A 16,194-nucleotide genomic window follows, 5' to 3' on the forward strand; every position below is an offset into this window, starting at 1 on the left:
AAGAAAAACTGCACGATAAGCTAGAGAAAGGAAGTGTAGGGTGGTGGAAGAAAGAGGCATAAGGGCGAATCATTTCTAGAGTGCCTTGGTATTGTGCACCCCAGCATTCAAGAGCGCCCGCGGCAGGCTCCTAGGAAAAAACTTTGGGCCCCTGTATTTATTTCTATTTCACAAATAAAGCTCTATTTAACAGACAGCTATTGAAACATCAACGCAGATACACCCCATAAAGTGAAAGCCAAAATCACTCTTTAGGCAGAGCACTATACCCTCTGTAAATAGATTAAATAGAAGGAGCATTCCTAGAAATAAAGAATGGTGTTTGGTTAAACGTTCTAGGCTCCTCAGGCAAGAAAGGTGCCTTCCAGCGTTCGTAAGCTTCGGGCAGTCCCAGGTAAAGTTTGCTGATGGAGAGAAAACCTAAGAAACCTCAAGTGCTTAAAAGCTTTAAGAGCTGGCGGTCCAAGAAAAGTGAAGCGAAACAAGGCACCCTTTGCGCGCGACAGACGTGCCACTAGTCAAGCAGTATCTGCTTAGAAGAGTGTGCGTGGGTGCTAAGTATTCTTTCTCGTGTTCGTCGTGCGACTATCACACTGCAGTGGTCTGCAGAGTTTCATCCTGGAAAGGATCAGTTTCTCAGTGTAAAAGCAAAAGTCTTAAGACTCTTGCTTGGTTGGGGCAACCAAGTTGATTGGCTCTAGGAAATGAGGGCAATACATTTGGCTTTAGGAATTTTGACACATTTATTTACCCTTTTCCTACCAAAATCCATTCATCAAAGCAGAAACAACATCCTAATTCCTGACATCTCATCTGTCCTCTACACACTGTGTCTGATTCACAAATGTAAACTTAGATCAAGAGGCATATGTATCAAATACTGTTTTTGCGATTCTCAAATAGCGATTTTTAGAGAATCGCTATTTGAGAATCGCAAAACGAGATGTAATTAAAAATGTGCAAATATTTTGCGATTACCTGGCATTCCTAAATTGCGACTCGCAAATTGAGAGTCGCAATTAAGGAATGGCTCACCATTCATTCCTATGGGCCTAGCGGCCTGTAGGAATGAATGGGAAGACATTCGCAATTTGCGAGTACCCAATAGGTACTCGCAAATTGCGAATGCAATTTCAAGAGTGCATGGGTTTCATAAGGACACCCTGTTGCACCTCTGAAATGAGCATGTGTGCACATGTGGCGCACATACCTGCCCTAAGGGCATGTATGTGAGCCGCATGGGACTTTGAAAAATGCCAAAAAGTGCATTTTTCAAAGAATTTGCAAATTTAATCTGTGATTTCTTAAGGAGAAATCGCACAACTTGGGTGCTCTCTACATCGCATTTAAGGAATCGCAATTTTCTATTCCTTAAATGCTTTCGCAAAATAGGGAATCACACATTTTGCAGTTCCCTATTTTGCGAGGGCCTTTTGGCATGATACATTCTAGAAGGATTTCTCCCGTTCGCAAATGGGCCGATTCTGTGAATCAGCCCGTTTTCGAACGAGAAATGGGCTTCATACATATGCCCCACAAAAGTCTATGTTTATGACTTTCTTTATGCGCAAATGTAAGTGACGAGTAGTATCTTTGCGTCCGCAGTCGGGTGTAATCTTCGCCCTGGGACCCTCCTCGGACTGCGGAGGATTCCATCCCAGAGAGCTGCAGTGAAACTAAATGTTACGGTTTTTGATGTAAGTGTATTTCTAAGTTAGTGTTTTGATTGGGTGTGTGTTCGCACGTGTGAGGGAGTGTGCATGGGTGCGCGTGTGACCCCCGTCCCTGCTAAAATTACTGTCCGCCACTGGTAACTCGAGGGTCAGGTTGAGCTCTGACTGGACCTTTTAACACTCACATTGTGTATAAGTTCCCCAGCAAAGTATTATGGTAGATGTAGTTGACTTTACTAACATTACATTTATTTGTAAAGTGAAATATTTAACGTTATTTTGCCATTTTGCGAAAAGAGCATTTCTTCGATCGAATTGAGACTGCTTTTATATTACTGTAATGAAATACCAAACGAAGCGTGGGAGCAGCATTTCGCTCATACAACCAATACATGACTTCCTTCCTGCCCAGAACAAGCCATTTTAAGCACCTCACAGGATGTGGTTTCCAATCTCACATGTAGCATCAGTCCATCACAGTCCCTTGGTGATACTGCATTATAAACATGCAAGAAGGCTCTTTAAACCCACCCAGCCATCTCTCTAATCTTAATCTCACCTCTCACCATCACTCACAGTCTGAAGGTGAATCTCAGGACAGGTTGCCAGCACTATCACCTCTTTTGCAGCTGCTGCTGAAGCAGCCACTTGTCTATCTCTGTCTCCACCTTTCTCATTTATTCTTCCAACTTTATGTCAGTCTTTCTCTTCCCTTGTTCAGCCCCCATCTTCCTCTCCTCGAGCCCCAGTCGTTGAAGGCCACCGTAAACCAGTGGTTGCTGGTTTTCTACAGCGGCTGAGACAGTAGTGGGTCCTCGCTCCATTAGAATTGGATGATGGCCTCCAAAAGGTCTCCCTTGGCCCTAGTGGAAGTCCCCCCTGGTGAAGCTCTCCTTCTGCTGGAATCACATCCTTCTTCTGAACCCCTTTTAGATTCACAAACAATCCTTTTTCCTCTCTTGGCCCATCAATTGGCTAAACTGCACCTTCTCCAGGGCAGTGCCTGCGTCCAACATCCAGGCAATTGATTAAAGATAAATCAATGCATTTATCCTCCTTCAACTATATCCTATTGTTCCTCTTTGTCTGCATCTTTCTTGTAATTCTGGGATTGCGTTTTTAAGTATAATGGTCCTGCTCCCTGCATGCTATATATTTGGGGGCAGATGTATCAACAAACCATTTTCCGATTTCCTAATTGCGAATCCCTGCGATTTGCAATTAGAAAATGGCAAAATGGAATGCATGACAGTGTGTTTAACACTTTCTGCCTTTTCTAGGGGATTCATGAATATGAATGAGGTAGGTCGCAATTTGCGACCCCCTAGGAATCACAAAAATCACCGGAAAGGTGGCCTGCGGGGGACAGCAGACCACCATGTCCGTGATTGCTTTTAAATAAAGCAATCTTTTTTTGTAAAGCAGCCCGTTTTCCTTAATGGAAACTGATGCATACCGATGCGATTCGGTATTAGGAAGGGACGCCCTAAACACGCCCCTTCCTAATAGCGAATCACAAACCAATTTTGCGGTTTGGTAACAGGTTACCGAATTGCAAAATTGAGTTTGCTGCATCAGATGAGCATTTTTTTTCGTTCGCAAATGGTCGGTTCTGCGAATCGGCCATTTGTGAAGGCAAAAGATTCTTGACTCTTCTGGCCCTTAATGTCCAAAAAAAGGTATAAAAAACTTCGCCTCTTTAACTAAACAAATTATATATGTTTTCCTTGTATTTCCACTAAGTAATGGGTTCATGCCTGGTTTAGATTTCACCTTCCTTATTGGTAGCAATGTACAATTAAATGTGTTCCTCGGTTCACAATCAACCTAGCCACCTCTGAAGTGCATATTGTGTTTTTCCACACCCTGTCACTCGGGTGACCATCATCTCTGCATCACTCAGAGCTGACATATCCTTTCCCTGACGCCGAGGGATTCCTAGCAGCACAGAAAATCCCTTCCACATGTTGCATTCCTTAGGCAACTCACATTTTACATCCTCGGAACAGACTTCAGACTTTCTGTTCAACCCCTACTCCACTTCAGTCCTGACCACAACTGTGCCACACACAAACATCGACTTTTAAAAATATTCCTCATCTAACTACAAACCACACAAAAAACGAAGCTTGTATTTTCTGCTGTTCCAGACCTTGTTTATCATGTCACCCCCTCTACTGCATTCCATATTGGCAGATTGTGCATGTCAGAGCTATACTCAGTCTATTCTGCAATGACTACAAGGCCATTAGGATGTACATCAGTACAACACGATCTTTTAGATTGCGGTACTTTACAACGCTGCCATTACAACGCAAGTTGTTACAACGACTTGCTTGGTGTGCACGGATTGAGGATTATTATAATTTTATATTCGAACACCAGCCCACGTAACAGTAGAGAAGGTGCTGGAATATAAAATTACAATATTCCTTAACCAACAGCGCCATCCAGCGCAAGTCGTAGTAACGACTTGCGTTGTGATGGCATCGTTGTAAAGGTACTGCGGTGTAAACACTGCGTTGTAAACAATGTTTCCCTGCCATTATCACCAAGACTATCAGACTCTTTACAAGCAAAAAGGACCCAAGAACCCACCCGGGTTCAAGCCTCAAGCAATAGTTGCCTCCCATGAGGCACTGAATTCACCTTCCATGTTATTATATTTCACTATTTCAAACCACTGTGCAACTAACCTCCACTGTGCACAACCTTCAGTCTTGTGCATAAGGGGTTAGCACTAGGGCATTGCATGTCTCCAGGCCCTGCAGCCAACCTGCTATGAAACCACCCTGCGCCGCAAACAGGTTTCGGCGAAGGGCAGCTTGGGTTGGTTACAGGGCATGGACTTGCTCCTAACCTACAGTACAACCAACTCCCGCGGTGCACAGCTTTCCTCTGTGTGCAGCAGGTGTCGGCTACAGGACAAGCTTGTCACAAAACGTTCACTAGACCCACCAATCTGGCAACGCCACTGACCATAACACCGCTTGGTCACTGGCCTAAGACTAAACTATCATGCAGCCAACTTCTTTTATGCTTGGTTTCTGGCCATGCCCACCAGATAGCAAACCCACGGCCATATCCCATGTGTTTACATTTGGACAAGCATGGAGTATACCAAAGCAAGAGTATTAGTGAGGCATTGGGATTGACATATGATATAAATGCGGGGACAGAGCAGGTTAACGCTAAAGCCCAATTTCTAGACCCACACAACGTTCTCCTCCACTAACAGGCCACTGATACCATCACTGTCCTGACTGGTCCAGCTCAGAATGGGATTTTATGCTGTCATTTAAACCTTATATTTACAACAAGGGGTGGTGAGGGACAGAGTCTCTGAATTAAACAGAATACTCTCACCCAGTCAAGAGATCAGGGCTAGATCCAACACCGTTTTTTAGCTCACTGCACCATCCCAGTTTCAGAACCTGGCTGTATGCAAATTAGTCTGTTCCTGTCCCAGTGCATGATGGGAACAGGGCAAACCAAACTCCTTTCTGGTAAAGAATTGGCTTGGTAGTTTAGTCTGCCCTGTTCCCATGATGCACTGGGCCAGGGACAGACTGATTTGCATATAGCCAGGTTCTGAACTGGGATGGGGCAGTGAGATAAATAACGGTGATGGATCAAGCCCTGATCTTTGGACTGGGTAAGAGTGGTCTGCTCAATTCAGACACTCTGTTCATCACCACCCCCTTTTGTAAATCGATTTTGGCCACTATAGGTGTGGCAGGGTATACTCAGACATGAGTCCCTTTCTCACTGCTCCATCAGGATTCAAGCAAGCCGGGCCGAAGAGGCTGAAATGCCAGAAACCGGTCCCCGGTAGCTTGGCTCCTTTCTGGTAAAGAATTGGCTTGGTAGTTTAGTCTGCCCTGTTCCCATGATGCACTGGGCCAGGGACAGACTGATTTGCATATAGCCAGGTTCTGAGCTGGGATGGGGCAGTGAGATAAATAACGGTGATGGATCAAGCCCTGATCTTTGGACTGGGTAAGAGTGGTCTGCTCAATTCAGACACTCTGTTCATCACCACCCCCTTTTGTAAATCGATTTTGACCACTATAGGTGTGGCAGGGTATACTCAGACATGAGTCCCTTTCTCACTGCTCCATCAGGATTCAAGCAAGCCGGGCCGAAGAGGCTGAAATGCCAGAAACCGGTCCCCGGTAGCTTGGCTCCTTTCTGGTAAAGAATTGGCTTGGTAGTTTAGTCTGCCCTGTTCCCATGATGCACTGGGCCAGGGACAGACTGATTTGCATATAGCCAGGTTCTGAGCTGGGATGGGGCAGTGAGATAAATAACGGTGATGGATCAAGCCCTGATCTTTGGACTGGGTAAGAGTGGTCTGCTCAATTCAGACACTCTGTTCATCACCACCCCCTTTTGTAAATCGTCATTTAAACCTTGGCAGGAGTTCAAAACTCCAAAGTTTCACCATCTGCTCCTGAGTTGCAACTTGGAAGACCAGAGATGGATTCATGGATGTGAAAATTGGCAAACTCTCCACTTCTGATGCTGGAAGGACCCGTCAAGCACCAACCATGTCAAAGAGCCTGGTAATATTTGCCGTCCGATTGTGACATGGTTAGATGGCGAGTCAGGGTGGCAATAAGGTGGCAAATGGGGCTAGTAGATTTTGATCTGGCAATAGCTATTCTGTGAACTCAAAGTGTCCCCTCCCAGCCTGTCAGAAACGAAATGAAATGAATTTGTACTTGTAAAGTTCACTTTTACCCCAACCGGGGTTTCCTGGCGCTGTACGCATACTGCTGTGGAACCCTTCCTGGCTTTTTCCTGTGAAATGTCCACTCCTGGGCACCCCATGGTGAAGCCAGGCATCCCAGTGCTGTTGGGGCAATTAAGCAAGCTATTGCCCAGAGTTGCACTCATGATTAGAATAAGCACTGAGGCAAGAATTATCAGGTGCAAGGAAATTGAGCCTAAGACCCGCTGATGCAGGAATTGAACCCTGGTCCAGGGCTAGACCTCTGCATCAGGGTCTGCCACTCTAACCATTGAGCCACACTTCTCCATGGCTCTCAATATGAAGGAAAACTTCAGGAACTCCATAGTGAATAGACATGAGCCTCCCCCCATCCCCAACATCTGGCGCATAGTAGTAAGCTCTAGGTCAGCCCTACACCCTTTAGTTTTCCCTCGTATATCTGTGCTTTCGCATCTGTGTAGTGTGTATCCCAGGGATTCACCGGATCTCAGCCTGCAGGAAGCCAAGTGATGTGTTTATAAGCTTCAGGTTCTCCCAGGCATCACTGCAGGGCATGGCCATGAGGCGGAACAGGGATATCAGATTGGTAGGGCATATGCTGCCCTGCTCACATTAACCACTGCACTGCCATCCTCCTGCTCAGCCTGGTTGCTACCTAAGCTAAGGGGTAAACCAGCAAGCAGCTATGTGTGGAGCATGATATGATGTAGTACCAGTTATTTATAAGTGCGTCGAGATGATGCCTATGTCCCATTGTTAAAATGAATGACTATGGAAGAGATATATTGCAACAGGAGCTAGTAGAGTCATCAGCTTTAGCAAAGGTGCTGTCTTTAATGAAGGAAGTTATGCTTTTGTGTGTAATGCCTCTGACAGAGGAGAGCTTTAAAGTTTATCAATAGACTACATTGCTTTGCTAGCTAGAACTTTGTGAATGCAATCCACAAAAAAAATGCTAGCAAATTATGAATGATTTTTCAATATTAAGATATTATTTTAGGATATATAAGGAATTTGTATACATACTTTGCATAAGTATATTGTAACAAGGTTGTGGAAAATCCAATGTTCTGTATGGTCACCCCAGATTTTTTGCCTTCTGCCGGATCCTATATGTTTGCTGCCTTTAGAACTCTTTGCACTTTACCCATAACCAGTAGTAAAGTGCCCGTGTCCCCCCTTCAAACATGGCCTAATTGACAAATATTACAAATTCCAGCAGTGGAAAAAACACCCGCTCAGTTCCAGCCCCAGTGTATAGCCGCTATCAATCAGTTCTAATGGTGGGTGCTATCACAGACTTCAATCCTGCTGCAAAAAAGTGTAATTTATGTAAATTACATCAGTGACTGCCAAATACAACATTCTATACTCACCTGAAGCCCTCCACGTGAACAAATCAACCAAAACTGTTTGTTTACAGGCAATGTAACTAAGTTTATTCCAATGTACTGATATACAAAAATATTTTTTAAATGCAGAGATCAATAATGATGTACCAAGTATGATGCAGAGCAGAGATCACAAGATCATGTACTAACCTTATATATGTGCCCACAGTACAACACCAGTGTATCAAATGTATACAATTCAAGGCAAGGTGTGAACAGTTCAAACAGACAGTGGACGGCACTATGAGCTACAAATGCTAATTTCTTATTTGATGTCCAATTAGATAATACAGCCAATATGTGTTTTGTCTGGAAAGACTTCTTCAGGGCTGTTAAGAACAAAAAGATATGCTTTAAAATGCCAACATCTTGTCATCCATAAAAACACTTTAAAATGTCAGACTCAAAAAGAAAAAATATTTTTGTATAAACACAGGGCCACCATCAAAAACATCACCCAAATATCATTAGAAAGTTGACCAAATAAAGCAATCAATGCCCAGCTTTGAAAAGACAGAACCCAAAAACCAAAAGAGAGAGCATAAGCAAATACACCCAAAGGTGGTATCACATTAACACCCACATTAGACCAAAAGAACTTAAAAAATAAGCCAAAACAACTATTGGCATATCACCTTGTAGTAGTATATGTTATAGAACTCACCAAAGGCTGGTCGAAAAGTAACCAAAGTGCAACAAATTCGCACCATTCTGAAAGAGGAGATATTCTATTAATTTAAGGAAATATGGCATATCAGCCAAACAACATTTGGACGTGAAGGAATTTTTTCCAAGATTCAGCAACTTACTATTGTTAATATATATGAAGATCGTTAATTTAAGGTTGCGATGTTCAAGAAAATGACCACTTTCAATTATGGATTACTACACCGCAAATAACCAGTACATTCTCACAAGTATCTGTAAGGGAATATATCGGGAGAAAATAAAACATAAAAAATCTCCATAAAGCAAGAAAAAGTGCAAAACCTTTTCATATAACAATGTGTATCACCATCAGTTACACTACTGTTATTTAAAGGCACTAATTTTATAATTAGGAGAAAGAGAATGAGGGAAACAAATGCAGAGTACAATATGTACCCGAAAATACGAAGCATCTTATATGGTATCAACAACACTTATGTCAGTATTTCAGACATTTATAACTAAGTGTTAAAAAAAGTACCACATGTAAACGGTACCAAATATTTGGTTAAAACAAAATAAGACTGCACTACATTCTAGATACCAGAAAAATAGTTGCAAAATTCTGCGGGCAAATGACTATGGTAAAATACACTATATAATGAACAGGGGCTTTGCCCAAATGACCCTCCCATACCTGGGCAAGGAGCATCATAAAGATGAACAAGTAGAAAAAATGGTACTGAGGAATCAATAAAGCATGAGCTACTTCAAAACAAGATACAATTTATTATCCTGTTTTTTACAGTGATTTCTGTCTTCATTAAATTATATGATTTAAGAAGGACAATGTTATGAGTCATAAGACAAGGAGGTCAAGATATATACAGTATACAAAAAGACAAAAAAGACAAAAAAGACCTAAAAATGCAATATATACATTATATATACAACAGAGTGTACCCTAAACAAAAAAGAAAAAAGAAAATACAATCAATTTTCTGTAAATACCCACTCCTCAATTTGAGTGGAGTATCACAACAAAGGTAGTCCTTATAGCGCGTAAGTTATTATTTCTTCTAATCACAAACGAAGTGATGACTATAACGGGCACCTGATATTAATCACAAAATATACAATGTGGTAGGACTCCTTAAGCAGAGCCATCACACTGGAAATTAGTTTTGTAACCAAACTACATAATGGCAAATCTTCAAACAGTAATGGCTATGGTATTGTTCAATCACAAATAGAAATGTAGCGTTTGATATAAATAGTGTCCATCTCTATATCCATAAAAAGATGGAATGGGCACAAGTCTATAGAATGTTCAACACTAAAAACATAGAATATGAAAAAGGAAGTGTCCCCAAAGGTTAATAAAAATCTTGCTCTCACCGCGGATGTCCATATCAACGACCAGCTGTATGTTCTGATAAGGTGGTGATGCACAGCGGATATCACTACCATGCTTTATACAAGTTTGGCAAGAGAAAGAGGAATAATGAACCTTGCCAATAAATCTCTAATTTATAGTACAAAGTGTACACAGGTCTTGGAACTTAAATACCACTAAAAAACAGCAGCATCTACACACACTACAGTGGCAGACCAAGCATGACTTCAGGCCTATCATTGTGGCCTGACTGCTGCAGTTTAAAACCTGCATCCTGACTGTCAAACAGCACTTTTTGACAGGAGAACACCTCCTTTTTAAATATAATTAAGGCACCCCCACATAAGCCTTGCAGCCCACAATGCTGGCTGCATGGTATATAAAAGTGAGACATGCACACATTTTTTCCTACCATGTCCCTACAGTGGCAAGGTCCAAAAAGCTACTTTCACAGTGGCAGACCTACATGTCCTATGTAGAAAACCAGAGTGCAGATTAAAATACTAATACTGCATCTCAGGAATGGGTCCAGCTACACATATAATTACTCAACTATTTTGTAATAGTTATTACACATTTAATTTAATGGTGTAGTTGGATTTTTAATATATTATAAGAAAATGTAACTTTTAGAAACTTACATTTTCCATTCCTGAAGTTCAGGTAGGCTAATTTGCATTCGTTTTCCAGCTGCTTCCAGCCAGTTATCATTCTTGAACAGGTGTGTAAAATGTGTGAAATACCATCCAGGAGCAAACAATAGAGTGCCCTAAATAGTTTAACAGAATATGTCAAAGGGGCTGAGGACCTCTTCTGGAGAGTCTGTGTCAAATCCTGCTTGAAATGTCTGTTGACCTACATATAATACTTGGGAGGCACTTGAAAGGGAGAAAAGTGGATGCCAAGGCAATTATTGTGGATCCCCAGTCAGGTTGCTGATGAACTCTGGTTTTGCCCTACCAGACTTCATACTCTGGGTTTCCATATGACACTTGGGGCAAACTTTAAAGGGAAAGAACAGGATGCCAAGACAGTTCTTGTGTATCCACTGGTTGATGAATTGCTTTTGTCCTAACAGACTTCTGTCTCTGTTTTTTTTATAAACACATTTTATTGGTCTTAATAAAGCTGCAAACAGTACAATAAAAGAAACCATTTCTTCATAAATGAGCCCCCCAATCCCCCTCCCACCTCATAAAGCAATACATTACAGGGATAACTCGATATTCCCAGGGTTTGTGGACATCACGGAGGATAGATCATAGTAGTCCCATCACTTGTTCAGTCTCTGGGTTTGTTGTGTGTACAGTACCTTACCCAAACTGGATTGTAGGAGGAAGCTAAGATTACCATAGTACTCTCCCCACACACACCCCTAGCCCTCAGGGACCAAGTTTAGTGTAGCAAAAGACTATTACTATCTTCAAAATGACCTACGTATTTCATTTTGGGCCAGTGTGCAGTAATGCAAACTGGAACAACTGAAAAAGTGGGCATAGATGGTCCCAGGTACTTTTGCCTCTTTGGCTAAGGTGTGTTCAGGAGACACCTCATCTTCGTAGCTGGTACAACTGTACAAATGTGGTACCTCCAGGTGCCCACTTCAGAATAATTTCTGGACCTGCGGAAGATCAGAAGAGGACTGGGCCTGCTGTGTGTGTCCTGAGAGGAGCCCTGAAGGACTGAGACTGCTCCCTCTTTTACCCAGGACAACTATGTAGATTCCAAGGGTCAGTTGGCTAACTTGCTGTGTGGCTACAAGAAGACAAAAAGCTGCAATAGGCCTTTTCCTGGAAATACACAGCTTACCAGTAGCAACTAGACTAGTACTAGACCCTACTGTTGGTCTCTGCCCGATAGCCTTTGAGTCTCTAAATGCCTCCCCTGAGGTCACGTGGACTTTAGAAGTGTACGCCTGTGGTGGATTGAGACTTATAAGACTAAGTCAGAAGGTAAAAACTTTGACCAGGATCAACCTTTTTAGACTCACGATCGATCACGGTCATCCTCCAATTGCAACTAGGTCCCAGTCTACTGCAGCAATTGGCTGACATTGGCACTTTGTGCTTTTTAGTGCTATTTCTACTTAAAACTTTAACAATTTAGACCAAATGGTTCCCCTTTTTAGATTTTTTGTCATTTTGGTGTTAGTTTATTTATTAAATGTTACTCTATTTTTCAAATTTGGGTTTGGATTTTTATCGTTTTGCATTGTGACTTTATTTCTGTTTATTTCTGTTTAAGTCAAGCCCGTCTGCTCTGAGCCATCGCTACCAGGGGATTAAACTCAAGTTAATTTAGTCACTTCTTAGGATCCACCCTGACATGGGTTGTAATTATTCCTGGAGGTGGGTAGTCACCTATCCCAATTAATTATCCAAATTCTTAAAAAGGTGAATTTGAAAATGTAATGAACTACATGAGGCAAATTACGTTTTAATATATAAAAACATTACAAAACTAACAATCGTATTGGCATGGACTTCTTTTGTTGTTTCATTAAGATTTGAAGCTTTATAAACACCCTAAACAGGTCCTGGATTTTGAATCCAAGTTATGTAATATGTTAAAATAAATATGTCCTTTTATCTCCCTGAGGAAATTCTCGACTCTCCCTTCTTCTGAGGCAGACTCTATTTTCTCCATCTGTGGACATGTATTACACCCTTCCTATTGGGGGTTTCTTCAGCTCTCCAACTTAGGGACTATCCATTGCTCCCTGACCTTCCAGTTAGGGTTAGTCAATATTGCCCATCCTTCTTGGGTATTGGTGGCGGGGAAAGGGATGTGTCCTTCCCTATGAGAGTGCAATATTCCTTTATGTCTTCCTTGTCACCTCTGCCCCTCCCAAGGGTGAGTTGCACATTCAGTAATACTCAGGTAAACAATGCCTTTTCCTCACAATGTGCCAATTTCGGTCAACTGCCCATATGTCCTCGGTAACAGTGTCATTGTTTGCCTAACAAATCAGCAATCAGCATTGAAAAGTTAGAAAATATTCCTCTGAAAATTAACTGGCATGACCTGGGCTTCTCATTGCTCAAAGTAGGGTGAATGTGGCTTTTTTCCTCCTTGCGCTAGAAGTTAAATCCGGAGTATTATTTGCTGTGTCACCCATATACTTAATACTCTGTACAGTTCCTTCCTCCAGTCAGGTTTAAAAGTGTGACTTGAAGTGATAATTCACCAAAAGACCAGGGTATCAAAACAGATCCAGGAAACATGTCCATCTACCAGGGTAATGTCTTGTAAAACAAGCTCCAGTTTTGTTCCATTCTCAGCTTGGATGTATGAACAGTAAATTAATCCCTTGCAGATTTTTGTTGGTTTTCCTACCATCTTATCTTCTATTGTCTCTGGGAAAGACCTTGCAGAGACGAGGATCCTCTCTCCCAATCATTGGTTCTAGCCGGTACTAGGCTTCAAATGTTATTTAGGGATGAAATTGGGTATCCGTATTATCACTGTTAAAGATAAAAACCTTACGTAGGTTGTCAATGACCACTGTCTTCTGGAATGTCTCTGTAGCAAAGTAATAGGCCAGGGGGTCCAGAATGGTGTTAAAGCAGGCAACCAACATTGTGCATCTATAAGCAAAATCCAGCTTGCTCGGCTCCTTCTCGATCAGGTAGAGTAGCAGCACGCTATGATAGGGCAGGAAGCACAGCAAGAAGATGGTCAAGTTGGTCACAATCATGTTCCGAATTTTCTTGCTGTCAACAAGTTCCATTTGGGCAACCACACTCTTCTTAATGGCCCGTATGAGTGCCCTGGAACAAATTGCCATGATGGTAAGTGGGATGGCAAAGCCGATTGTCAAGGATGAAAGCACAGAACCATATTGGGTAACGTGCAAAGGTCGGCTATCGAAACAAGACTTTGTTTCGGTGTCGTTGCTCACAGTCCCAAGGAAGTAGGCTGGAATGCTGGCCCCAATTGTCAAAGTCCAGACACCAAAACAAATGCATTTGGCCCTCTTCCTCAGGCTCTTTATTCGAGGGTTAATGGGGAAACAGACAGCCATACATCTGTCCCAGCTAATACAGGTCAAGAAAAATATACTGGCATACATGTTCACCAACAAAATCAACCCCATCATTTCACATACCCGCTGTGGAAGTTCAGCATTGGTGCTGTAATAATGAATCCGAAGGGGGAGGGAGAAAATGAGCAGGAGATCAGAGAAGGCCAAGTTCTTCATGTATGTGGTGGTCAAGGAATGTATCCTGGTGCCCCAGCAGAAGATGCATAGCGCCACGATGTTGAGTATCAAGCCCAGGCAGAAGATCATGGTATAAAACCCAACAAAGATGAACGTAAGTTCCTGGACGGTAGTATTGGTTGTCATCTCAGGTATCACGCAATGGACAAAAATCTTAAATTGCCCTGAAAAAAAGAAAAGACACATCCGTTGGTACAGCGATTGCCTAGTATTTAGGCACCTTGTTATTGGTAAGATTTCATATGAAGAAGCTCAGACCACATGATCAGTCATTTTGATGTCATTTTCCAATATTCAGTGTGTTGTTCATTGAATATTCGACTTTTTGAAGTTATTTCACTTTTTATTCCAGTTCAGTAAATGACATTTGCATTCAAATATTCTTGGTGTTTTGATTTTGAAAGATGTATTAGATGCTGGGATAATAGTTAAAACCAATGATGTGTGTGAGTATGTGTCTGGTGCAAACTCCAACTTCAGAAAAATGTTGATATCCGTGAAATCAAGTCAGAGGGAAATCCCTAGGGTATGTTTGTTAGCCTAATGTATCTATATCCTTACAGTTGCACTATAGCATCTAGGTTATAGGCTACTATAGATCACTGTATTGCGGGGAGAAATTTACATAATAATTTCCACAAAGAAAGAACATTTGTTAACAATCTAGTTTTTAATAAAAAAGAAATATTTTACAATAAAAAAAGCACAAAGTTAAAATTTCAAAGGAGAATTCCTTGAAAAGTAAAATTTTTTATATGAGACTAATTTCACATATATAAATGGACAATACAGTAATTAATAATATGGAGCATAAGGGTACATGTATAACACATTACATATCATGAACAACAAATAATTATTACCAAAGACAACATATGAAACAAAGCAAAAGACCCCTTTTAAAACGGTGGCACTTAGATATTTTTACCACTATAGATTTCTAGATCCAACAGCCTAAAGTGACATAGACAATCCTACACAAATGCGACAAAAATGTATGTACATCCAGTGTGTATTTAGGCTTAGGATGGATTCTTTCATTCGGAAATGCGTCGACGCGTTTCGGTGCAATACATTTAATTCTGTGGCACCTTCCTCAGGACTTCTTGATAGGGGTTTCTTGTATAAACAAGATTTCACTCTCCCTCTTGTAGGGGGAGGATATTCCCTTAAATGCCTATGGTGGGGGATTCAGACTGGGCGCATGTAGCGTCGTTCAGTGACAATTGTCTGCGATCTCTGGCTGTGTTGGCCTTTTTGTCTTCAGCAAGACTCCTCATATAGGGTTCTCTTTTCTTCAAATTATCTGATCTTTTTCTTTTAAAACCATGTGTCTTCAATCATTTTAAAACCCACTTCAAACGGGCATATAATGTCTGGGGGCCTCACAGGAACTGGATATGTTCTCCGTGCTCGTGGCGCCGCGTTTTTGCCTCGTTTGAACCGCTCTCTCCAACTTCAGAAAAATGTAGATATCCGTGAAATGCCAGGCAACAGCCAATCATCAAGGAGGTGCATCCAAGAGCCCCTTTTAGTATAATGTATGTTTTATAGTATGATGTGTTGTTGTGTGTCGTGGGTTTGTGCAACATCGGGGTCCTGAAGACGGCTAAAGCTAGCTTAGCCAGCCTCTAAAAATCCAGTAAGGGCTTAACTTGGAGAGTCGCCTTATACAAAATCTGCTGAGTCACTGTTGATACAGTAAATCTGTCGCTGGCAGGAGTACAACCCATAGAAATTTCAGTCGGCTTATGAAGTGGCATAGAGCAGCTAAAACAAGCATTTGCAATGCAATTAGACTTGCATTTATGAGAGTTTGAGCTATTGTCATTGTAAATAACAATAGTGTAAATAACAAGGACCCCCTGTTAAGAAATTCAATTCGTGGTACAGGGAAATAAACAGTGTAAACAACATGGCATAATATTAACACATAAGAAGGGAGAAATTGCATAAAGGAGACACAACCAAGTGATTATAAAAAATTCTATTTCATTTAATACGTAAATTACATAAAGTGGCAAACAATATTATTCTAATTGTTTGCCACTTTATGTAATTTTTATATGTACTTCTTATGTATTATACGATTATTGTATATTTTGTTGTTTGTATAATTGATTCATATT

At 41.5% G+C, this 16,194-nt stretch overlaps 1 protein-coding gene across 2 annotated transcripts in view; it reads right to left on the bottom strand.

Moving 5' to 3' along the window:
• LOC147678387 (lysophosphatidic acid receptor 6-like) overlaps positions 1-16,194 on the bottom strand; it is a 178,924-nt gene that overhangs the window by 134,446 nt on the left and 28,284 nt on the right. The window contains exon 4 of one of the 2 annotated variants that reach the window (XM_086946573.1): positions 10,935-14,229. The exons of the other annotated variant lie outside the window; for it this stretch is intronic. Coding sequence (XP_086802699.1) covers positions 13,277-14,191 — 915 coding nt within the window. The 5' untranslated portion in view covers positions 14,192-14,229 and the 3' untranslated portion in view covers positions 10,935-13,276. Of the gene's footprint in view, positions 1-10,934; positions 14,230-16,194 lie in introns of those variants that run through there. 2 annotated transcript variants of the gene reach the window in all.

This window comes from Lissotriton vulgaris, chromosome 12 (genome assembly GCF_964263255.1).
Source record: "Lissotriton vulgaris chromosome 12, aLisVul1.2, whole genome shotgun sequence".
NCBI lineage: Eukaryota > Metazoa > Chordata > Amphibia > Caudata > Salamandridae > Lissotriton > Lissotriton vulgaris.